The following is a 22,319-nucleotide window of genomic DNA, read 5'->3' as shown; positions in this document are numbered from 1 at the left end:
CCGAAGCTGGGCGTCGCGAACTGGCTCCGCTTCGCATCCCGAATGCGTTCTTCATCCGCGAAGGCTTCTCGATGGAGGACTACGTTGCGCGTCAGATATGCGTCGACTTCGGGATGGACACCTCACAGGCTCGTCGCATGGCGTACCTCTACTCCACGGGCACTACCCTCGGGGATCTCGTGCCCGAGAGCGTCGCTTACGCCCTCAACTGGGCAGTCAGACGCGTAGTCGGCGAGGAGCAGCGTCGCGCTGACCTCTCCCGCTTCTACGCCTTCCGGCCGTACTCTGGGTCGCCGGTCATCCTCGTGTGCGACACGCTCCTGGGCGTGTCGTGGGGTCTTCGTCTCAAGGACATTGACGCCGGTATCAACGTCTGGTACTGGTACATGTATCAGCGCATGCGCTACTTCGTGGGTGGGCATCAGAACACGGCTCACCCGAAGCGCTATATGTCGCGCTGGTTCGAGTCGCCTGCTGATGCCGCAGCGCGTCGAAGCTTCGACGTCTTCACGCAGCCCGACGGCGCGTTCCCCGCGCGTTGGTTTCGCGAGCCCGCGGAGGACCTGATTGAGTCCGGCGTGTTCGCACAGGCGTGGGCAACGATGGTGCGCATGGCGTCCAACGTGCCGGTACGTTTCCCAGCTTCGCGTCTTCCATGGCGTCAGCTGACGGTCTTCGCAGTATCGAAGGGGCGCTCCGCGCCGTTGGCGTCCTCGTCCGCACGCGTTGCGCAACGGACAGCCGTCTTCCCGCGGGGGAGCGGCCGCCGCATCCCGAGGCCCATCGTCCTCGTCGTTCGTGTAAGCGGGCATCCCTGCAAGGCGTTAGTAGACTCTGGTTCGTCAGTAGATCTCGTGAGCTCGGCTCTCGCTACTCAACTGCGCCTTCCGCTCATTGAGCACGATGGCCAGGTGTCCATGACGATGGCAGTGAGCGGGTCGCGCTCGAAATGTAATTTTCATACGTCTGTAGATTTTGAATGGTCAGCTATACACGAGCAGCGCGTCTTTGACGTCTTGAACCTCGCGACTTACGACGTCGTCCTCGGGACTCCGTTCCTGTACCAGCATTCCATCTCGTTCTCCATCAACCCGCCGAAGATCCTCATTGGGAGCGTTGAGGCGCTGCCGCTTGAGGGGCCACACGTCGACGACTTGTTCATGGCGAACGTAGAGCCCGAGCCTGGCTCGGACGAGTTAGAAGCTATTCGGAAGCATCTAGTCGAAATGGCCTTACCTTTGTGCAAGACCATCGCGGAGACTGAGCTCCCGCCCTTGCGTGCGATTAATCACACGATTCCCATCATAGACCCCGACCGTCGGTACCCGTTCCGTCGCTCGAATTGCCCTGCAATCTTTCGTGAGCAATGGAATGAGAAACGCGACGCATATATGCGCTCGGGGCGGTGGGAATTCACCACCGCCACGAACACGGTGCCCATGCTTCTCATCGCGAAGAATCAGCGCGAGAAGACGAAGCTACGTACTGTTGTAGACCTGCGCGAGCGCAACGACAACACGCGCAAGTTGTCGTCCCCGCTCCCCGACCAGAACGCGATCTTGCGTCGCGTCGCCGCTGCGAAATATTGGTCAATTCTCGACGGGAAAGACCACTATGAGCAAATACGTGTCTTACCTGAGTACGAAGACGTTAACATCATGGCGACGCCTGATGGTAACGTGAAGAGCAAGGTTATGCTCCAGGGCGACTGCAATGCTGTCGCGACGTGTCAGGCAATAATGACGCATATTTTTCGCCCTTACCTAGGTGTCTTCATGGACGTGTACCTTGACGATATTGTCATATACACGGACACGCTCGAAGAGCATGTTCGCGCTGTCAAAACCGTGCTTGAGGTGCTGGCGCGCGAGAAGTTCTATCTGGGTGTTAATAAGCTGCACTTCCTCGAGCCTGAAGTGCGCGTACTTGGGCGAATCGTTGATGCGAACGGCATTCGTGTCGATCCTGCCCGCGTTGACGAGGTCGCGAAGTGGCCGGTGCCTACGAACAAGAAGTTAGTTCGCGCATTTTGTGGCGCGGTGGGCTGGCTCGCCGACAATGTCGCCGAGATCGCCGCGCCCCTGGGCATTTTGCACGATTTGTGCGGCGAAACTCACCGATGGGAGTGGGGATTCACGCAGCAGCGCGCGTTTGAGGATTGCAAGCGGCTGGTGAGCGCGAGCAAGCGCGTCTCACGCCGAGGCATCACCCTCGGGCCGGATGGCAAGCCCACTTCGCGCGTTTGGCTTCTGACCGACGGCTCTAAGTCGTCTTTGTCAGGAGTAGTCGTTGAAGGGGAGGATTGGCGTACCGGAACGGTAATCGCGCTCTTCTCCGCGAAGCTGAGCACGACTCAGCAGAATTATCCTGTACATGAGATTGAGATGTTAGCTGGCGTGGAATCAATGCAGCGACATCGCGACTTACTTCAGGGATTCCACTTTACGTGGGTGACTGACCATCGTGGTCTCGTCCATCTTCTGCGGCAGCCAAACCTTTCGGGGCGGCAAGCGCGCTGGCTTGAGAAGTTGGGCGAGTTTGACTTCGAGGTCGTGTACCTGCCGGGCGTGGATAACGTGTTAGCTGATGCACTATCACGCATATACGAGGGCGACGCACCTGGAACACTGCGCTCTCCCTCTGAATATACATCCTTTGATGAGGATGGCTCTGTCGATTACGACGGTATGGACATTACTCGGCCGCTTGTGACCGAGCTTGGCGCCCTGGCAATTGCGCCAGAAGGCGGGGACGACGCAGCTCCACGCCGTGGTCGCGGTCGTCCGAAAGGCTCGACGAAGGCCTTCAACGACTGGGTTCGCCGACTCGCTGCGAAGAAAGGATCCGTCCGCTTGATTGTGGGCGATCACGCGGCGGATGGCGATTCTGATAGACGCGCGACGCGTCTGGAGGGGGGAGACGACCCGGTCGAACCTTTTGCAAGTGACCCGAACGCGTTTGAAGACGAGATGAGTGAGAAGGAAGCAGCGCAGAACGCGCTGCCAGCTCATCACGCGTTTGCTTCCGATCAAGCCACGCGAGGTGATGTCAGCGGAACATCACATTCGGCATCTTCCGAGTACCCCTCGGGTACCCGAGAGAACGCGCACTCGCGCGCTGTCGAAGACAGCCCGTCGTCGCCCGACGTCGGCAGCCCAATCACAGAGGATGCGAATATAGACATACCTAGTGCTGTCCAGATGTCGGAATCCGAACCAGAACACCCGACAGGCGAGACACCAGCCTCAGCAGAGGAAACACGTGTCTCGACCTCGGTCGGCGCGGAAGGTGACGAAGATAATGATATCGCACCTCCTAGCCTCACGGAACCTATCTTGACGGCTATACCCAATCACACACGGGGTGTACGCATTGAAGATTTGATCCGGGATAAGTATCAGGACGATCCGTTCTTTGCCAAGATATTGGAAGAACCCAGTCACTTCCGAAACTTTGAGGTGGTTGACGGACTCATCTTCCTGAAGCAGGACTCTCGTCGTCTGCTGTGCATTCCGAACATCAAGGAAAGTGGTCGCTCCGTGCGAGGACTCATTATTCAGGAAGCACACACCTTACTCGCGCATCTCGGTGCCGCTAAGGTTATCCCCGTGCTCCGTGATCAGGTGTGGTGGAAGACGCTGGTGCCTGATGTGCAGAAGTTCATCGCATCATGCACCACGTGCGCTTGGAATAAGCCCAGCAATCACAAGCCGTACGGGCTATTGAATCCCCTGCCGGTGCCTGGCACGCCTTGGGAAGCTATCGGGATAGACTTCACGGGTCCCTTTCCCGAGAGCGAGAATCACAATGGGACCTTCAATTACCTTCTCGTCGTGATCTGCCTGCTGACCGGCATGGTACATCTTATTCCGACGCGTACTAATGTGACTGCCAAGACTCTGGCATACATTATCTTTGCGGAAGTCTATAAGCTACATGGGCTCCCCAAGTACATAGTCAGTGACCGGGATTCGCTCTTCACGAGCATATTCTGGACTCACCTGCACAAGTTGATCGGAACGGAGCTGCGCATGTCAACTGCATACCATCCGCAGACCGACGGATCAACTGAACGGGCCAATCGGACAGTTGTCCAGATGATACGCGAATGCGTCGAGCCCGCTCAATCGGACTGGGTCCTGAAATTGCCGGCGGTTGAGTTTGCGATCAACTCCGTGCGCTCGGAGAGCACGGGGTATGCACCGTTCTTCCTGAATACTGGTCGCATGCCCCGCGCCATGATCTGGGAGGACGCACCCACGACGGAATATCCCGGGGTGCGGACTTATGCGCGCCGCGTCAAGCAGGCCATCATGCAGGCTCATGACGCAGTGCTCGCCGCGCGTGTCAAGCAGACACGTGATGCCAATCGACGCCGCATCCGCGCGCCTTTTGCCGAGAACGATCTAGTATATGTCTCAACTGCCAACATGAACTTCCCGAAGGGCCGCGTTCGTAAGCTACTTCCCAAGTTCATTGGACCATACCGCATCCTGAAGGATCTAGGCAATGAGGCCTTCCTTCTTGATCTCCCGAAGGAGTTGAAGCAGCGGGGAATACACCCGCGCTTCCACGCGTCTCTATTGAGAATTCATATTCCCAATGATGATCGGCTATTTCCGGGCCGCCTTGAGACTCAGGTGGCCGACTTCGGTGCCTGGGAGAAAGAATGGGCAATTGAGGAGATTGTGGGACATCACGGCAAGGGTGCTGATGCAGTACTCAAGGTGAAGTGGAAGCCAGGCGACATGTCCTGGATCCCGATCAAGAATGTTGCCACCCTCGAGAAGGTCAAGCAGTACCTTGAGGCGCTTGGCGTTGACAAAGCGGGTGATCTCCCGGCTGGATCTGAACCAGACCCCGGGGATATCCAATTGTATGTAGGGAATCTCGAACTCACGATCGAGCCTCGTGTTCCCGATGGCGAGATTCACGACGAATCGGGTAATGGGCTTAGCTGGGATCCCCTTAAAAGGGATGGACAGTCAGTATGCCAAACCAACTCCATTTCCTCTTCCTCTCTCTACATACATACTATGGATACTTCTACCTTACCTCCGCTTCCCAACTCTCCTTCCCCTTCGCCCAACGTCAACCGTGTCGGTACCCGTTCCCACACCAAGGCCAAAACGGCGCCGGCGATCAAAAATGGCAACAAGGCGGACTCGGTCCAACCGATGGATGTCGACCCACCCAGTTCCGAGGCCGCCCCGCCGGCACCCGCGCCCAAGACGATGTCGTCCGTCCTCGACGCCGCCGGCTCTGCCGCCTCCACTCTCATCGACAGCGAGCCGCCTGTCGACACCGCCGCCGCGCTCCGCGCAAAGGAGGCCGCCCGCGCCAAGTACAATGCCGGTATCATCGCCGACCGCATCCGCCAGCAGGAAGCCGCGCGCTCCGACGTCATGAAGCAACCCATCCCGCGCGTCAACGCCGCCGCCGACGCTGGTGCGGATAAGACCGCGCCTCCGTCCGCCGCCGCTGAGACGACGCCCGCCAAGCGCGCCTCCGAGGACGACGGCTTCCTCCTCGGCCGCGCCAAGCCACGTGGCCCGGCCCAATTCGCCCACCGCCGCATCGTTCCCATGACGTGGGAGATCCGCGGACGCCGCCTCGTCATCCCTATCTACGCGCGCAACGACCCTGAAGAATACCTCTTCAGTTACCGCATCCCACTCACCATCCTCGTCGAGTACATGCGCTTCAGCGACGGCATCACTGCTACTGGAATCCGCCACGACGTTGTTGAGGTCCCGTCCGGCTATGCCGAGTTCGTGGAAATCCTCCAGCGCGCCGACTTCGGCAAGCACATGTGCCCGATCGACCTCGCGACCGGCAAAGTCCGACCCATCCCCGACGAGCAGCGCATTGATCGGACCTTCTGGGTGCGTCAGATCCTCGACATCAGCAGCGGAGCGGCCGCGCATCGCTACATGGACGAGGTGGAGGGCAAGGTGCCCGAGCCCACCAACGAGGAGCTCCTCCTTCGTGAGGTGACGGCCATCGAGGCGATGCAGGGGCGCTTGTCGAACGCCCGCCGCCAGCAGGCCTTCGAGGCGAACCGTGCCAAGCGGCGCGAGGGCAAGGGGAACCAGTAGTTACTTACTACTTACTAGAGATCATCAGAACAACGGCTCGAAAGTTACTTACAGAAAAGGTTCGAAATATATACAAAAACAAAGACTCGTTTCTATTCTATACATACGTGCTACTTACTGGTTGCTACTGTACTTACAGAGCGCCTTAGAAGGCGCTGGAGGGGGGTATGTGACGCCTCGGCCTTAGCCGACGCCACGTGCTCTGCCTTCACCCCTCGCGGGGGTATTTCCTTTGGAGTTCCTTGAGGTTCTCCTGGTTTCTTATGACTCGTATATATACTCCGTGACTAGTTATGACTACTTACAGCTGTAGGTATAAAAGGGCCCTCCTCCAAGGGAGGAGGGCAAGGGTTTTCAATCGAGACTTCGTTACAGAGTAACCTCGTGGGAATCTTCTTCATCATCTCCGTGAGCCGAGCCCGGCCCGCTCTCCGCGTCACCGTACTCGCCTCAGGACTGCTCAACTTGTGGTTGAATTTCCAACGCGGTCTTCAACGTCCCAAAACGGAAGTTTGCCGGCCGGGCGAGCGGTAGCGGTGACGTGAGCCCGGACTCGCGAAAGGGAATTATTGGTAGGAAATACTCCTTGCCTCCTGCCAGCAAGCGACGCACTCGACCCCAGGGTCCCCTCGCCAGAACAACCGCGATCGTGGAAGCACTAGAATTATTGGGTAAATTATTCGAAACAGGGAGGGGGTGATTTTGGCAAACGCCGGGCACGTTGCCATCAAAAAGCTCGCCTTGCGCACGGCCTCTTTTCTCTCCCTCCACCATCTCCAGTCGTCTTCTGTCGTCCACCCGGCGCAGATTCGGCGCACCAGGCCCCAAAAGCCAGCTTACGACTCACGATCCGCCTATATATCTGCCCGTATCCCACCGTCCGCCCACCCTCCGACGGTGCTATCTATCGGGACTGCTTTATTGCTCTCTTTATTCTTGTCTCTGCAACACAGAACAAGGCCCTAACTTACTGGTACGCTTCTTGGCCCCTCGTGTCCTGCTCATGAACCCATTCACACTCAGTTAAATGAACGACGCAGTCACGATCTCAACCCCGACGTTATTTGGCACGCAAGACTCTCTTCTTTCGCCCCTCCATCTCACCAACACCAAGGAATCTAACCTAGAGGTGCGTTGGTGCCACCCATCGATGTACGACCCTCCGCTGACCATCTTCACCCCAAAGAATTGGCACCCCCATCTGACCGTCTACCGTCCGATTCCTCACAAAAACTCAACCAAGATGCCGTCCCGCACTGACAACAGCGGCAGCGCCGAGCCGCTCAACGCCAGCCGCTGGCGCGTCAACAGCAGTGGCCAGCTGGTTTCCTCCGAGCCCGGCTGGGACCTCGCTGACGAGATCGTGCGGCTCAAGATCGGCGACGTGACCGGCCAAAACGACAACGGTCGGACGCGCACTCCCCCCAAGTCTGTTGCCGCGAGCAATGCTGTCGCCCAGATGACTGAGTCCAGCCCGCTCGACTCATCGTCTGCTCCTAGCGTTGACTCTTCACCCGATGGGTCCACGCGCGCCAAGACCATCCCTCACTCGCGTGAGACGTCTGGCGACGACGAGGCCGCTGGTTCGCCGCCCAAGGACCAGAGCAACGACAACGGGCGCTCTCAACAGTGGGACGCCATGAGCCCCGTCGATCAGCCATCCTACCCCTCGCTAATGGCGCAGGCCGCCCCGCGTCAGCAGGGTGACTACCGTTCTCCAGTCCAGGGTACCGAGGCCGCCAACGGCGACGACCTCCAGATTGACTACAGCTTGCCCCACCGCAACTACAACCCGATCCCCCAGGGCTCGCCCAACTTCGCCAACGGCCGCCCCGCTCCTGCAAACGTTCCGCCCGCGTATCGGCAGCCTCCGCCGCCCCGAGGCTATGCGGCGCACGGGATGATCCCAGCGTCGACGGGCATGATGACTTATCTGGGCAGCCATCAAAGTTCTTCATCACTCGGTAACGGCCAGCAGATATATGACATGATGTTGCCTGGAGCACCCGAGAACCACCCTGCGATCGCCCGTCTTCAACAGCAGCACAACGTCTACCCTCGCTCTCACCAGCGTTCGATCTCGGACTCGTCCAACGTCCCCGACCAGGCCACCCTCGCGCTCATGACGGGTAACATCCCCATCATCTACCCCGGCCTGGGGCACCCCGTCTGGCCTGCGCCTCCTTACGGACCGGGGGCAGACCCTTACGGTCGTGTCACGGAGGCACAGGCGCTGGCTGCCGCAGCCAGGCTTCAGCAGAGCTACAATGCTCAACAGTCGTACGTCCCTCTTAGCGTTGGCCCTAGTCCCGTGGGCGATGACAGACGGTCCAACGCTAGCTCTAACGGTCCATCCGCGAACAACCGCAAGTTGGGTCTCTACAAGACAGAGCTGTGCCGCAGCTGGGAGGAGAAGGGGACGTGCCGCTACGGCGCCAAGTGCCAGTTCGCGCACGGCGAGGAAGAGCTGAGGACCGTGCAGCGGCACCCCAAGTACAAGACGGAGATCTGTCGCGTACGTGACACGTGCTGCTTATCGTTCTGATGCTAACGGATCGACAGACGTTCTGGGTGTCGGGGTCGTGCCCGTATGGCAAGCGTTGCTGTTTCATCCACACGGAGCTGCCGCAGGGCGCCGCAGGTGCTCCACCCCCCGCAGGTGCGGACGGCAATGCGAATGGCGCCGCCCAGCGCCCGGATGCACGGGCGCGCTCGGGCAGCACGAACAGCGATCCCTCGGACGCACCGGTGTCCCTCCTTGCGCGCATCAAGCGCGAGAACGCCCCGACCACGCCCGTGGACGTCAATTCCGCCAGTGGCCTCCTGCGCCCCGGTGCGCTGCGCGTCGACACCTCGGCCCTCAACCCGGAGATCAACAAGCAAAACAAGTCCGCCTACCCGACGTTCCCCGGGAACAACATCATGTTCTCCCAGCCGGAGCCCGTGAACAAGCGTAGCTCTCCCGCTCCGGCGCAGGGCCCCGTGACTGCTGGTCCGGACTTTGGCCGCCACCTCAGCGCGCGCTTGAACATCGTCGGCTCGAATGAGGTAAGTTGATCGAGTATTAGATCTATACATCGTGCCAACAGTCGTGCAGCAGCGTCCCGGCCACCGCCACACGCCGTCCAACTCGAGCCAGCAGGGTACCGAAGGTCTCACGCCTGCGAACCAGGGTCACCAGTATTCGCTCTCGGGCGACGGTGGGCGCATCAACGGTCACGTCCGCGGCAGCAGCGCCGGCAACTGGGGTGCCATCGCCCGCGCCATGGCCCCGTCCCCGGCGCAGTACCAGAGCAGCGCGAGCCCCGTTGGCGAGCGCCCGATGAACTCGCCCTGGACGACGACCGAGCTCGTCCCCGGCGGGGGCAAGAAGACGGCCTGGCCTTGATCACGCCACGGTCCGCGGGGAGCATGTTATTTTGATCTGTCATTATCCTCTTTGTCTCTTGGTTGCCTTGCCCGGGCCGCGCGGTCGGACGGACATCGTCTTTTTCTCCATCTCATTCCTTGCTCCCTCCCCCTCGCCACTCCCCGCTTGCCCTGCTGAACGAAACGATGACACGACTCGTATCTCTTTTGATTGTAGGAATATCCCGACTACGCCGGTCCCTGCGCGCCAGCCGCTCGCGCAAAACGGGCGAAGGCGACGCGCACGCCGGCGGTCTTGATTGTTTATTACTACTACTGCTGCCTCGGTTCTGTGTTCTCTCATCGCATCCATCGTCTCTCACCCATCTGCAACAATGTTTTTATTCCACTTCAATACATATTTTGCCTGTGTTCTGTCTTTCCTATATCCTCTACCTCTGCTATACAACGAAGTATCCTTATTCTTCACAAGCATGTCGGAAGGGGTGCAATATATGACTAACGATTTGTTGACGAAGATGCCGTGTGTTCGGCGTGGAGGATCTGGGTGGGATCATTCACGACGTTGAGGCAGGTCTGTCTCAGCGCAACGATAGAGACGAGGGGACATCAGTCTGTTGAAGGGTCGCGGCTTTTCTTTGTGGGTCAAGACTCAAGGGAGCAGCGGCCGCACTAGTGATCACCAGAGTTTCAGCCACTGAATTCCAATGGCTCGCGCCGAGTCGTTTGGCGGATGCAATGGTTGGCGCCAGAGTCCCATGGGGTTGATGCCAGTTTCGCGTTGTAGATCGTCATTGTAGAGATCCTCCTGAGCCCGTGTCGGGACCCTCGGACGAAGAAGTTGCGAAGTGTCTGAAGACTGGTATAGGCCTCGATCCGATTGCTGCTTTGTTTGTCCCCTTTGTTTGTTCGCTTTGCTGCCAGTTCGACAGTGAGCGATATCAAAGGTCGTGTCATTCCCGTAAGTATACATATTTAATCGTGTGTTCAAAGCAACGAAAGCAAAGAGAAAGAAGTGCGCGGTCGTCATGATCGTTGAAGAGACGCGAGGGAATATGCAAAAAGTGGATATACTCTCGGGTGAGTAGTATCCTAACAAGCACCCTTGTCAACCCATACACCATCATTGGTAGAGCCTGCAGGTGTGAATGAGCGCGCTATCGATTAGATGCCCGGATTGTCTACGCACCGCCCGGCGTGTCCCCCTGCGTCCACCACTTCGCAGACCAGAGGTGTCCACTGAATGCATTGTTCAGTAACGAGAATCAAGCGATTTATGAGAGACTCGGAAGACGTACTTGTAAACCACCGTAGCACCCCCGTTATACGCGACGGTACTATCCCAGCCCGCTACACCAGAGCACTGACCGGCCGTAGGCGTCGTCGTCGGCGAGGTCGTAGTCGTCGTGCCGCCGGAGCCGGAACCGGAGCATGCGCTGACTACGAAGAGTAAGATTTCAGTGCGTCCAAGCTGCGAAGATGATGATGGACTTACTGGGGCTCCAAGAACTAGCAGAATCCGCCGATGGCGTCTGGTCGGCGTACCATTTGGCCTGGAACGTAGTGGTCAGTCCTTAGACTAACCAAAGACATCGCCCGCGCACGCACTTGCCAGATATACCTGACGAACAGTATGAGAATTGACAACCGAGTCAGGTTATAACCTTGCACTTACCCGTCGTAAGATACCTGCTGGCCCGCCGAATAGGACGTCCCCTGGGTGTACGTGGGCGCAGAGCACGCAGGGTATGTGAAGCCCGTGCCGCCGGCCGCTACCAGAGCTGCCTTGATAGAGTTCTGGTAATTGCCGTTGTCTACGAGACTCGTCAGGTCTTGGAGGAAGTCTTGCAGAAAAGATGCCACTTACAAACAGCTTGCGAAGCGTCCCCTGCGTAAAACGTCAGAAGGGGAGTATACAGTGAAAGGGCAACACCCACAAAGCATAACCCCTCCAAAAGACGGGAAGCTCTTCCTCATCGTCGTCGCGATGTTGTTCAGGGTCGAGCTCGAGACGTAGCCCGAGCCAGCTGCGCCAGAGCTAGCCGGCGCGCCGATGTAGACCTTCACGTCCGGGTTCGGACTGACGTGACGCGCCCAGTAATCCCAAGTCCCAAAGTTCCAGTTCTGTGACGAAGCGTCAATCACCGCCATTTGAATATCTGGTGATATTCACTCACGCTAACCTGCCCATAGTTGGGCAACCCGCACTGGTTGTTGTAGAATTGCACTGGATGCGTTCGGTCAAGTAGAGTCGCGCCTCAAAGTGTAAAGCCCGACGCACCATAAATTGCATCAAATCCCACTGCGTTGAGGACTCCGCCCAGCGAGGCGTCGGGGTACACGCACTGGGGTGCAGCAGTCACGTAATACCTTGGGAAGAGGCTGTCAGCGTTCGCATGTACGACTCGAGGACGGGTATTCACTTCTTGCTAGCTCCGCTTGCCAACGAGCGAATCTCATTGACGAACACGCTGTAGTGCGCTGAAGAGCCGCCTTCGATGTCTAGGTCGACGCCTGAAGGTAAGGTAAGGTGGTGCATGAGTACAGGAGTCTTCCCTCGCTTGCCGGGTGGATAGACTTACCGTCGAGGACGGCAGCACCGAAGGGCCGCGTAGACGACGAGCCCCCCAGAAACAAGTTCCTAAAGCGTGTGTGAGCACATAACCCTTGCAGGCGTGGGCTTCTTGGCGTACCATATCGTCTGTGCGAAGGTAGTCGCTTGGTCGTCCGATTCGAATCCCACGCTACCCGTGGCACCACCGAGGCTACAAAACCATCGTATAAGCAGAGGTCCAAAAGTCGCAAATAACGCGAGGCTTACCTGAGAGTAACAAGCTTCCCCTTGCTCTGGCAGTACTGTATGTCGTCGGCAAGCGCAGCGCAGTTCGGGAGCTTGGTCCCAGGAAATGTCGCATTATCTACGTTGTTGCACGAGTTGGCCAGGTTCATCTCTGGCGCGCCACCCGTGCCAAAGAATACATTGACGAACGAGACCGGCAGCACATTGATGTTGTCGTCCTTCGAGAATATCAGCCAAAAGGTCGAACAATGCGCAGCAACAAGGAGAAAACTCACGTTGCAGTAGTAACTGATGTCCTTCTGGAAGTTGGCCGTGTCCGTACCATCCACAGCACCGCGCGAGTTCTGGCCCCAGTAGCTATGCCGATTGAGCACCTGACCGCGGCAATTCCTTTCAAAACTCACACGACGAGCTACGACCATCCAGTCAGTGGGAAAATGCAACCAAAAATGCGCATATACCCACATTATCATACCGCGAGTTGTCGAATGCAGCAGTCCGCATGACCGGTCCAGCGCCGAACGCGAGCAGCGCAAGAGTCTTCAGTCCCCACATCATGGTCGACACTTGCTCGGCGAGATAATTCGCGAGTTCAGAAATCGCCTGACAGCCCTGCGTTTTGCAGAGAAGCAGCAACAGGGCGCCCGCGCTTATAAGCACAACGAGTCAGTCTCCTGGCCCAGCCCGTCTATCCATGCTCAGGGCGTACCATGTGGAGAGGACAATGAGAGCCTTTGTGCAGCGCGTCGTACGACGGCGCCCGTCCAGCGCAGGGCGCTTCTCAATAGAGGACCCCATCTGGCTTGAAAGCGGTTTGTGCCTTTCCAAGGTACTCAAGGAGGCAGAGGGCTAGTGCTGGCGATAAGAGCAGGGCTTGTTCAGCATTGACCTCTCCTTATTTTCGTCGAGCGTGTGCTTACCGTTCAGTACCGCTCAGTGAAGATATGGCGCGCGGTAGTTCAACCAAGGGGCTCAACTTCGGGAGTGCGCGTTGGGAAGTTCCGGTCAATGAAGAAGCAGCCCTCTATCTTGCGGGCGTCGACGATATATTCGTACTGGAAAAGGAGGCGCACAGACTAGCTGAGAGATGAGGAGAGGAGACAAGGAGCGCAGCAGAGCAGAGGAAGCCTGAAGAAGCAGCAACCCGTCTCCACTGGTGGACATCCATCATGCGCTCACGACGGTTCGTGTTCAGCAGGCTCTTCCACACGTGATCGAGGAGGCGGACCCATACCGGTTCTCACGCCACCGCTGCGTGTAGCAGAGGCACAGCGTTGAAGTTCGATGTTGGCCTGGTGTGTGCTCAGAAAGCTTGGTGTTCGCTAAAAAATTATACATACATCAGAAAGACAGCTCTACGAGTACAAAGACAGCACGACTATATGGTCACCCAACTCAGCACACGACGGCAATCACAACAAGAGGCAGCGTAGGACGGGGGTGACCGTCAAGTCCAGCTAGCGCTGCCGGTATAGCAAAGGACCACTTTCACACACGCGCACCGGGCTAGGCGATGGTACCCTCGTTTCAGCCAGAGGGCGCGCTTTCAACCCGAGGACACAGAGTCCGACTCGACACCGTCGGCTGGAGTTGCATTCCGTACGGGATCTGCGGGGTTACAGATCAGGGTGCTTGCCGTCATGCAGTTGGGCTAGTGCGTACCGAAGTAGGGCTGCCCTTGCGCCTCGCGGGCTGTTAGGCGCTCCTGGTGGTCGTAACGCAGCAGCTTGTCAAGCAGGTCAATCGCTTCATTGGAGATATAGCGTTGGTTTTCCGACGTGATGAAGCGCGTCCACGGTTTACGAGGATAGCTAGGGACGAGCCAGTCAGACGGAGATCAACTTGACAGGAATAAGCCTGCCGTACCGGCCGAGCAGCTCATCAAACTGCGAGTCGAGGCGGATGTTGTACTTGTCAATGTACGCGTAGAACTCCTCCGTGCCGAGAACCTTGGTAATCTTCACCAGCTGGTCGTAGTTATCGTGCCCATGGAAGAACGGCTCCTTGCGGAAGATCTGCGAGTGCAGAGGTTAGCGGATCCCTCATGAGCGAATTGCGCCTATCATTACTGACCATGGAGGCAAACATGCATCCATAACTCCACATGTCAAGGCTGTAGTCGTATTCCTGGAAGTCGACGAGCAGCTCGGGGCCCTTGAAGTAGCGCGATGCTACGCGGACATTGTACTCCGTTTTCGGGTGGTAGAACTCGGCTAGACCCCAGTCGATGAGGCGGAGCTGGCGCGCGGTTAGCCTAAGCCCGTCTCATCCATCTCGCACTTAGGGCATACGGACCTTTCGGCGTTCGTGGTCTATCATGACATTGTGCGGCTTGACATCTCTATGCATGATGCCCTTCGAGTGGCAGAAGTCGAGCGCCTATTGACGTGTAAGTGTCGAGGCAGTTGCATCTCCGCGATCGTCACGTCGCCGCACCTTGAGCAGCTCGAGCATATAGAAGCGCACGTCGTAGTCGGTGAAGCGGGGGTAGAGGACCTTGAAGTCCACGTTGTGCACGTACTCCGTGATCAGGCTCGGGATCTTCGACGTCTGATCGCGCACAACATCGAGCAGCGCGACGATGTTCGGGCCGCCAGCAAGGTTTTGCAAGATCTTGATTTCGCGCTTGATCTTCTTCTTCTTGACCGGCTTGAGGACCTTGATGATACACTTCTCCTCGGTCACGATGTTTATGCCCTCGAAGACCTGCAGGAAGGGATATATTGAGTCGCTTGCGTCGCCACAGAACTCGCACACGCACCTCAGAGTACTTTCCCCTTCCGACCTTGCGGACGATCTCGTAGTGATCCTGCAGTCCCCACTGGACCTGGAGGTTGTCTGGGGAGGGAGAATAGCATGATAAGCCACGCGCATGGGGTCCGGAGGGACAGAAAGCCCACCATATTCGTGCCATGACGGGCCCAGCCGCTGGTTCACGTCCGCATACACGCGGGCGACGGACTTGGGCGGTGCTGAGCGTCCCATCGATTTCGGGCGAGTGGGACGATGGCGGCTTCGCAAGAAGAGCTGCGAAAGGAGACGGCCCACCCGCGCCCTCGTTGTTTGCTGATGATCGCGCGCGACCATGTTTCCCACGCTTTCTTCACGCCTAAGCCAAAGCCCAGGTTTGACTTTCGCCCCCCGTGTCGTCGTTAGCTGCTACCCGATGGGTCCCAAAGTTCCGCCACACTGGCCGGCTGGATTGCGCTATACAGAGGTGTATACGTATCATACATCGGTCCCCGCTGACGCACGCGCTTTTATACGTGGCACTGCTACCACCTCGTCCCACGCTGCAGCTGATGATGCATCCCGGCACTCTGTCGGAATCAGGCGCATAAGTGAGGCTGGGCATCCGGCAGCAGGCCAGCTGGGCCTCTTCGCCACAAAGAAGATTCCGCCGAGAACCCGTATTGTCTACTACATCGGTCCGCCGACCTATCTGCTCTAGCCTGAAAGGCAGCCTACTGAATGGAACCCCGTAGGGGAGGTGCACGCCGACGAGCGCCTCGAGTCGGACTATGACCTCTGTCTGCACCGATTTCCTGGCGGTGTGAGCATCGGTATCGATGCTAGTACGGTCGGCAATGAGGGGCGATTTGTGAACGATTACCGGGGAGTACGGCAGAAGCCCAACGCAGTCTTCAAGGACGAGAGGCATGCGGCATCGGGGGAGTTACGGATTGCGATATGGAGTGGAACGGAGTGCATAAAAAAGGGGGAGGAGATCCTGGTGTCGTACGGCAAAGGATGGTGGACTGCAAGGACCCAGCATGGCGAGGAGCCGCCGTCGTGAAGCCGTCGAATTGCATAGCACTAGCGAGCGAGGTCGTCATTCGTTTGCCTTGCACGCTGCTACTGGCGCGTCTGTTGACATGAATAACGAACGGAGCGGGATTCATACCCAATAACTGCTTGCCTGCCTGCGACGCGATGACGGCACTAGGATCAGCATTTCGAGCGCGCGATACACACATGCGGAGGGCTTCTTGTAGGCGCAGAGTGGGTGCAGAAGACGACGTAAAGTGCAGAAAGCCGTTCCAGCCGAGATGAGCCTGAGTAGTCTGCGCCGCCAAAGCGCTGGTCATTGCTTGATAGTCCGCCAGAGAACGGAGGTGCCCTGAGATCAGCGGTGGATCCAGGGGATGGTAGGGACGGACATGAGGGAGTCTGCAAGCAAGTTGGATAGTCTGGACATGGTAGGAGCAAGCAAGACGCGTCGCGCATTGTCGAATATTCTCGACATCGCGGCACAAATACGCGTCAACATAAATTTTGATCGCGGCGACGCGCACCGCGGCTCGCTCACCGTTTTGGTCATCCCTCATGGCTCCGCGCGTTCCGTCCCAGTCGCTTGCCTCAGCACTCTCGTTCACATACTGCGGCGCATCCCACTCGCGACAGTGTCGCCGCGCCTTCTCTTTTGTCCGGAATCAATGGCTAGAGGCGCCTAGCCGCGGTTCCCTCCGCCATGCCAGGCGTTATCCCACGAACCGGGTGCGTCTATTATGCACTCCAATGCGGACTTCGTAACTAACCCTGCTGCAGCGGTACCTGCACGCTACTTCTCCCTTAGGAGCTCCCAAGGATCCATACAAAATCCTGGGAGTCGACAGCAAAGCGTCCGCCGCGGACATTAAGAAGGCCTACTTCGCTGTGCGCCCCTTCCTCATCTCCGTCCCTGCTTTTGTCTCATATGCCGTTAGCTTGCACGAAAGTTTCACCCGGACACCAACAAGGACAAGTCTGCGCAGGAGAAGTTCGTAGAGATACAGGAAGCGTATGACGTGCGTTCCCCTACTCAATTCCGGCGTCTACACCCCTCCTTACCTGTACACCATGACAGACTTTGAAGGATGAGAAGAAGCGCGCTGCGTACGACCAGTTCGGGTCAGCGTCTCAGCAGCCTGGCTTCGACCCCAATATGTTCAGCCAAGGCGGTGGGGGCTTCGGCGGTTTCGGCGGCTTCCACGACTTTGCCCAGGCGTTTGGCGCCCAAGCAGGCGCTCGGGGCGGTGGCTCACTATTCGAGGAGCTATTCTCCTCGTTTGGGGGCGCAGGAGCGGGCCGTCGCGCCAACATGCGGGGCGAGGACCTCACCTCATCCATCACCATTTCCTTCCTCGAGTCATGCAAAGGGACGCGTCGTAACGTCTCCGTCCAGCCGATCGTCGATTGCGCCAGCTGTTCCGGCAGTGGGTTGAAAGCGGGAATGAAGAAGACGACCTGTTCCGCCTGCTCAGGGACCGGACAGCGGACATTCGTGATCGACTCGGGATTCCAGATGGCCACCACCTGCAATGTGTGCAAGGGTGCAGGGAGCACGATCCCGCGGAATGGAGAGTGCAACTCCTGCGGTGGCGTCGGGAAAGTGAGGATCAAGAAGACTGTCGTCGTCGACATACCTAGAGGTCAGTGTCTATTGAGCCCGAAGTTATCACCGGGCACACGCTGATCCTATTGACAGGCGTCGAGGACGGGATGACGGTACGGGTTCCCGGGGCTGGCGATTCACCTATTTCCGGCAAGGGCCCAACGGGCGACCTCCTCGTGCGCATCAAGGTGGCACCGTCCAAGGTCTTCACGCGTCAAGGGGTCAACCTGTACCATGAAGCCAAGGTGCCAATGCACGTTGCATTATTGGGCGGCAAAGTTCGCATTCCGACGCTCGAAGGCGACGTGGACGTGCGTGTGCCAAGCTGTACCCAGCAGGGCGAGGAGATGGTGTTGAAGGGCCGTGGGGTGGCGCCCACCTTCACCGGCGAAACCGGCAGCCTATTCGTCAAATTCTCAGTCCAACTCCCGAGGTAAGCGGCCCCTTGGACACACTCGTGTTGCGCACGCTGATCACTCCTCAGGTCCCTCACCCAGCGCCAACGGGAACTCATCCAACTTTACGCTGATGACATAGAGGGCCGGACCCGTTCAAGTTCATCAACGGCATCTGATGATCGGACTACGGACAACGGTACGGTTTATTCTCTTGAACGGTCATGGACGTCGAAGTTGGCGGGCTCGCTTTCGAGCGCCTGGCAGAAATTCAAAGAAGTGCTCCGCTCATGACCGGCATGTCTACCCGCGTTTGAGGCAGTATCTCATGGCTCATTTATTGACAGGCCCTAAAGACGCGCAGGATACGAAGAGTAACGAACCACCCGCGGATGACGAGGCTGAGAAGAAGCGAGCTACCGGCTGACGGGCGGGTCGTATCAGCCATGGAGAGACCGGCGATCTCATACTATCATATCGATAACTTAGGACCATTGTAATTACAGCGAAACGTACAGCTAGCCTCAACTCCTTCTGGCTACAAGGCATGTGTATCATTTTGTGTGGGCTTCGCTCAGGCAACTGATTGCATTCAGCATTCAATGCTAGCCTTCCTCCTCTCATAACAGCGTGGGGCCGTGCCTCAATAAGGACGTGTTGTCGTTAAACTCTTTATGTGGGTGCATCGGACATTGAGTGCGCTTCAGCCATCTCCGCATGACGAGCTTGCGTCGGTGCAGGCGGGTTCTCGACCGTCCAGCTCGTCAGTCGTCATGCTCGGTATTCATTCTGCCGAGCGTGGAGTAGGTTTCTGGCACGCTGTACTCATAGATGGGAAGATATGACAAGAGACTCAAATTCCCTGGACGGCAATCCTTCACTCGCGGCAATCATATCAACCTGCCTTTGGGTCAGCTGAGCTTACCCCACTTTACGCGCTCCTTCACGCATCAACATCAACCGGAGGACTTGAAAGGCCTACAGGCGCGCTCGCACTACACACGTCCGATCCGACGCTTCCGACCCCATACATTTCAACTTGCATCTCAAGATTGGCTGCCCGGTTTCCCCTCTGGTCAATGCTCGAGCGCGATTTGCTGCTCCGTGCTTCAGCGCTACGTGCGTGTCGGCGCCTGCGGCTGGACCAAACTGGCGAGTCAAACCCGCCATAACGGTCCCTTTGGACGCGCGGTCACCGAGCATCGTCTTCGCGCCAGTATTCACTTCCCCAGGGCTGCAGGTGGTGTGTCGAGATTATTCAGCCTCGCGGACGAATGCCTTCCTTCCGATGAAGATGGGGGAGATATGAACCACGGTGTCCTATATATGAGGGCGCGGTTGGGCTGCAATGGCACTGACGAGTTCCCCTCCTCGACTACCAGCTGACGGCGAGATGTCTGGTCAAGACCTACCCGGTGCCACCCCTGCTCTTCCTACTCTTCCCCGCGAAGACGCTTCTTCCATGTCAATGACGACTTGCGTAGAGGACAGTGAGAAGGCCTCCAGTCTGGAGCGACCCTTCTCAGCGACTTCTTCGTACACCCTGCACGAGGAGACGCCAACGCCACACCGCCGGAAGGAGCTGTCCCTTAGCCACCTGCTGGTGATCCATCTAGGGTACGCCAACCTCCCGGCGGAACTTGACAGACCCTGAGCCCATCGTTCAACAGCCTTGTACTCGCCTTGTTCCTGGCTACGACGGATGCAGTGCGTGCCCACACCCTCCATGTCACCTGTCCTTCTCACCCTACCCTAGAACATCGTCTCCACAATCCTGCCGACCCTTACTTCTGAGCTCGGCGCAACCGAAGATGAATATACCTGGATCACCGTCGGTTAGCCTTCTTCGCACAGCACGCCGCTCGTCGGGTCTGACGACGCCGCAGCGTATCTGCTCACGCAGACCGCCTTCCAGCCATTCTACGGCCAGATCTCCGATGTTGTAGGACGCAAGGTTCGTCACGCGTACCCGCATCGATGCAACCCGCTCACCTCCCCGCTCCGAAGACGTTGCTCTTCAGCGCGATGAGTGCTTTCACCGTCGGGTCTATGCTCTGTGGCGCTGCCCAGGTACGCCCACCCGTTCGACCCGGACCCAGTGATTGAGCAGGTTTAGAATACCCGCATGCTGATCGCCGCGCGAGCTCTCGCGGGAGCGGGTGGCGGGGGGATAGTCAACTCGGTTTGGGTCATCAACAGCGACGTCGTCCCTGTGCGCTCTCGCACAAACTGGTCCCTAGCTCTGAGCGTCACATGGGCCTGCTCGGCAGTGGCAGGGCCATTGCTCGGAGGCGTTTTCAGCGGTGCGCATTACTCGCCCTTTACCTCGTTGTCTCACTCATACCCTGAGCAGGAAGCAGCGCGTCCTGGCGCTGGGCTTGTACGTCTTATGCACTCTACCCTAACCGCTAGCTGATGCGACTCCGTGCTTCTGGCAGTTTATCTCAATGGCCCGGTCTGCGCTTTATCCGTGACCATCCTTGTACTTTCTCTCCGCCACGTACCCGTCCTCGCGAAGTCGCCGACCACGTGGAAGAGCATCTGGAAGACCTTTGACTTCCCTGGGCTGTAAGGGCGCTCTTCATCTGAGTACTCCGGTATGTCCTTCTGACGCTGTTCCGAAGGGTTCTTTTTATTTGCGGCACCATCGGTGTCCTGATTGGCTTCAGCTTCGCAGCCCCTCATGGTTGTAAGCGCTATCTCCTGCCTCATGGAGGACCCTAGCTGACCCCACGCTTTGCCAGGGACCGCACCTTCCACGCTTGCCTTCATAATTGTTGGCGCTGTAGTCCTCCTCGTCGGCGCGATTTATGAGGGTTACATACGGACAGCAAATTGCCTCTTCCCCGCTGTGATTTTTAAGCAGCGAATGACCGGTACGTTAGTGCTCTAGTCGAACCCGAATCGGCCATACCGATCTCATGTGCTACAGCCTCCCTCCTTCTTGTGACTTTCCTACACAATGTCGTCTTCAGCGCCGGAACCTTCTACCTGGCGCTCTACTATCAGGTGCGTCTTCCTCGGCTTCACGGGGAGATTTCGTCGCTCACCGGCTACAGGTAGTAAACCGGATGACCCCACTCGAGGCTGGGGTTCGCATGCTCCCTTACTCGCTCGGCGCGTCCGTGGCGTCAATGCCGCCCACTGCCTTCATAACGGCCTGGCAAAAGCGCCGCCAGGATACAGGCGGACAGAACTGCGTTATCTGGGCAGGACTGACGCTTTCGACCCTCGGGTTTGGTGCGCCCTTCCGCCCTCGCTCGGCCGACAGAAAATTCTGACGTTCAACCCATTCATCTTCCCTTCCGCTCCTTTCGCAGGGCTCATGATTTTGCTGGACGAGCGGTCGAAGAGCGCGGCACAAATTATATTTCCCCTTCTGGCCGGTTGTGGCCTCGGGATGAATTTCCACGCACCCTACCAGGTGTTCCAAGCTGCGCTAGGGCCGGAGCATCTCGCAACCGCAACCAGTGCCTTCTTCCTCGTGCGCTTCACCGGCGCGACAATCGGGCTGGTATGTCGCTCCTTCTAGTGCTCTTCGCGCACCGCTTTGCGCTGCTTAGCCGCTCAATGTGCATGTCCAGGCCGTCGCGGGTGCTATATTCTATGGGCGTCTATCCGACCTCCTCCCGCCCGACATTTCAATTCTCCGCTGGGACTCGTCCATCGATTTCTCAAGGCTGAACAGCCTCGCGCCGGACGCGCTCCGTGAGGTCTCGCACGTCGTCGCGATCGCGATCCGGGTGCGGCGCTTCGTATTCTGCGGCTCGGGCAGGTGGCTGACATGGAAACGTGGCTTTGCAGACGGTTTGGGTGGTGTGTGCTCCCGCTATCGGCTTGGCCCTCGTGGTGAGCTTGTACGTCTTCTGCCCGACGACTGTCCCGCTGATATGTTGCAGGCCTCCCTTGCATTGCGCACCATCCCCACGCCGAGCGAGGAGTTGGACGAGAAGCACTCGTCCACACCCGAGAGCTCCTCGACAGCAGTATGAAAAGGACTACCAATGAAGCAATGTAGAACACTTTACCTTACCACTATCCTCTAATTCGTCTGTAATGAACTCTGTACTCATGTAGTTTTGTATTTCTCCCGTTTTATTATTCCAGAATATGACTTGCTTCGATCTAGATCTGCATTCATTCGACTCGACTGAGAAGAGCAGCCATTGTTGCCCTCAGATCCGATGGATACGGGTACAATGCACCTCCTACAGCTCGCAGGCAGCTGACTTGCTGATGTCTGTTTGAGCGCAACCCTTCTTCTGGACCCACGCCCAAAGATG

At 57.9% G+C, this 22,319-nt stretch overlaps 6 protein-coding genes across 6 annotated transcripts; 4 read left to right on the top strand and 2 right to left on the bottom strand.

Moving 5' to 3' along the window:
* Nucleotides 1-6,632: 6,632 nt before the first annotated feature.
* SCHCODRAFT_02684764 (uncharacterized protein) lies at nucleotides 6,633-9,985 on the top strand. Its single transcript, XM_003037100.2, has 5 exons — nucleotides 6,633-7,071; nucleotides 7,122-7,227; nucleotides 7,285-8,613; nucleotides 8,661-9,146; nucleotides 9,196-9,985. Exons 2-5 carry the CDS (start codon nucleotides 7,126-7,128, stop codon nucleotides 9,484-9,486), a joined length of 2,208 nt encoding a protein of 735 aa, XP_003037146.1. The 5' UTR covers nucleotides 6,633-7,071; nucleotides 7,122-7,125; the 3' UTR covers nucleotides 9,487-9,985.
* Nucleotides 9,986-10,648: 663 nt separating this feature from the next.
* On the bottom strand, nucleotides 10,649-12,689 carry SCHCODRAFT_02486953 (glycoside hydrolase family 18 protein; the record flags this gene model as incomplete). Its single annotated transcript, XM_003038449.1, has 11 exons — nucleotides 10,649-10,706; nucleotides 11,143-11,281; nucleotides 11,335-11,355; nucleotides 11,405-11,591; nucleotides 11,645-11,694; nucleotides 11,749-11,837; nucleotides 11,891-11,981; nucleotides 12,050-12,108; nucleotides 12,161-12,232; nucleotides 12,289-12,485; nucleotides 12,543-12,689. 11 exons carry the CDS (start codon nucleotides 12,687-12,689, stop codon nucleotides 10,649-10,651), a joined length of 1,110 nt encoding a protein of 369 aa, XP_003038495.1.
* An 876-nt stretch (nucleotides 12,690-13,565) lies between these two features.
* SCHCODRAFT_02612505 (Pkinase-domain-containing protein) lies at nucleotides 13,566-15,475 on the bottom strand. Its single transcript, XM_003038450.2, has 8 exons — nucleotides 15,168-15,475; nucleotides 15,029-15,105; nucleotides 14,704-14,973; nucleotides 14,563-14,646; nucleotides 14,341-14,505; nucleotides 14,134-14,282; nucleotides 13,930-14,078; nucleotides 13,566-13,875 (listed from the first exon to the last, which is right to left on the bottom strand). The coding sequence occupies exons 1-8, from the start codon at nucleotides 15,352-15,354 to the stop codon at nucleotides 13,814-13,816; spliced, it is 1,143 nt and encodes a 380-aa protein (XP_003038496.2). The 5' UTR covers nucleotides 15,355-15,475; the 3' UTR covers nucleotides 13,566-13,813.
* On the top strand, nucleotides 15,416-16,249 carry SCHCODRAFT_02612502 (uncharacterized protein). Its single transcript, XM_003037101.2, has 2 exons — nucleotides 15,416-15,695; nucleotides 15,753-16,249. Exons 1-2 carry the CDS (start codon nucleotides 15,434-15,436, stop codon nucleotides 16,061-16,063), a joined length of 573 nt encoding a protein of 190 aa, XP_003037147.1. The 5' UTR covers nucleotides 15,416-15,433; the 3' UTR covers nucleotides 16,064-16,249.
* A 306-nt stretch (nucleotides 16,250-16,555) lies between these two features.
* Nucleotides 16,556-18,616, top strand: SCHCODRAFT_02612494 (uncharacterized protein). Its single transcript, XM_003037102.2, has 7 exons — nucleotides 16,556-16,764; nucleotides 16,816-16,923; nucleotides 16,974-17,054; nucleotides 17,114-17,678; nucleotides 17,735-18,074; nucleotides 18,126-18,235; nucleotides 18,384-18,616. Exons 1-7 carry the CDS (start codon nucleotides 16,594-16,596, stop codon nucleotides 18,461-18,463), a joined length of 1,455 nt encoding a protein of 484 aa, XP_003037148.2. The 5' UTR covers nucleotides 16,556-16,593; the 3' UTR covers nucleotides 18,464-18,616.
* An 813-nt stretch (nucleotides 18,617-19,429) lies between these two features.
* Nucleotides 19,430-22,028, top strand: SCHCODRAFT_02663452 (MFS general substrate transporter; the record flags this gene model as incomplete). The annotated part of the gene is made up of 16 exons (XM_050346526.1): nucleotides 19,430-19,653; nucleotides 19,707-19,710; nucleotides 19,793-19,871; nucleotides 19,923-19,990; nucleotides 20,044-20,106; nucleotides 20,153-20,339; nucleotides 20,390-20,416; nucleotides 20,475-20,604; nucleotides 20,661-20,725; nucleotides 20,781-20,912; nucleotides 20,969-21,045; nucleotides 21,096-21,276; nucleotides 21,357-21,550; nucleotides 21,600-21,779; nucleotides 21,841-21,885; nucleotides 21,936-22,028. The coding sequence occupies 16 exons, from the start codon at nucleotides 19,430-19,432 to the stop codon at nucleotides 22,026-22,028; spliced, it is 1,749 nt and encodes a 582-aa protein (XP_050202398.1).
* Nucleotides 22,029-22,319: the final 291 nt, after the last annotated feature.

The sequence above is a fragment of the Schizophyllum commune genome (assembly GCF_000143185.2).
Source record: "Schizophyllum commune H4-8 unplaced genomic scaffold SCHCOscaffold_2, whole genome shotgun sequence".
NCBI classification, from domain to species: Eukaryota; Fungi; Basidiomycota; class Agaricomycetes; order Agaricales; family Schizophyllaceae; genus Schizophyllum; species Schizophyllum commune.
The sequence above is the reverse complement of the archived record's forward strand: the minus strand, read 5'-3'. Positions and strand labels throughout refer to the sequence as shown.

What these genes read in the sequence shown, in the direction of transcription:
- SCHCODRAFT_02684764 (XM_003037100.2), top strand. Translation starts at nt 7,126, where the DNA reads ATGAACGACGCAGTCACGATCTCAACCCCGACGTTATTTGGCACGCAA. An exon ending in CCAAGGAATCTAACCTAGAG is followed by an intron (nt 7,228 to 7,284) that starts GTGCGTTGGTGC and finishes TTCACCCCAAAG; the next exon opens with AATTGGCACCCCCATCTGAC. An exon ending in ACAAGACGGAGATCTGTCGC is followed by an intron (nt 8,614 to 8,660) that starts GTACGTGACACG and finishes ACGGATCGACAG; the next exon opens with ACGTTCTGGGTGTCGGGGTC.
- SCHCODRAFT_02612505 (XM_003038450.2), bottom strand. Translation starts at nt 15,354, where the DNA reads ATGGTCGCGCGCGATCATCAGCAAACAACGAGGGCGCGGGTGGGCCGT. An exon ending in GAAGGGGAAAGTACTCTGAG is followed by an intron (nt 14,974 to 15,028) that starts GTGCGTGTGCGA and finishes CCCTTCCTGCAG; the next exon opens with GTCTTCGAGGGCATAAACAT. An exon ending in GATGCATGTTTGCCTCCATG is followed by an intron (nt 14,283 to 14,340) that starts GTCAGTAATGAT and finishes CTGCACTCGCAG; the next exon opens with ATCTTCCGCAAGGAGCCGTT.
- SCHCODRAFT_02612502 (XM_003037101.2), top strand. Translation starts at nt 15,434, where the DNA reads ATGGGTCCCAAAGTTCCGCCACACTGGCCGGCTGGATTGCGCTATACA. An exon ending in CCGTATTGTCTACTACATCG is followed by an intron (nt 15,696 to 15,752) that starts GTCCGCCGACCT and finishes GGAACCCCGTAG; the next exon opens with GGGAGGTGCACGCCGACGAG.
- SCHCODRAFT_02612494 (XM_003037102.2), top strand. Translation starts at nt 16,594, where the DNA reads ATGGCTCCGCGCGTTCCGTCCCAGTCGCTTGCCTCAGCACTCTCGTTC. An exon ending in GGCGTTATCCCACGAACCGG is followed by an intron (nt 16,765 to 16,815) that starts GTGCGTCTATTA and finishes ACCCTGCTGCAG; the next exon opens with CGGTACCTGCACGCTACTTC. An exon ending in TGATCGGACTACGGACAACG is followed by an intron (nt 18,236 to 18,383) that starts GTACGGTTTATT and finishes ATTTATTGACAG; the next exon opens with GCCCTAAAGACGCGCAGGAT.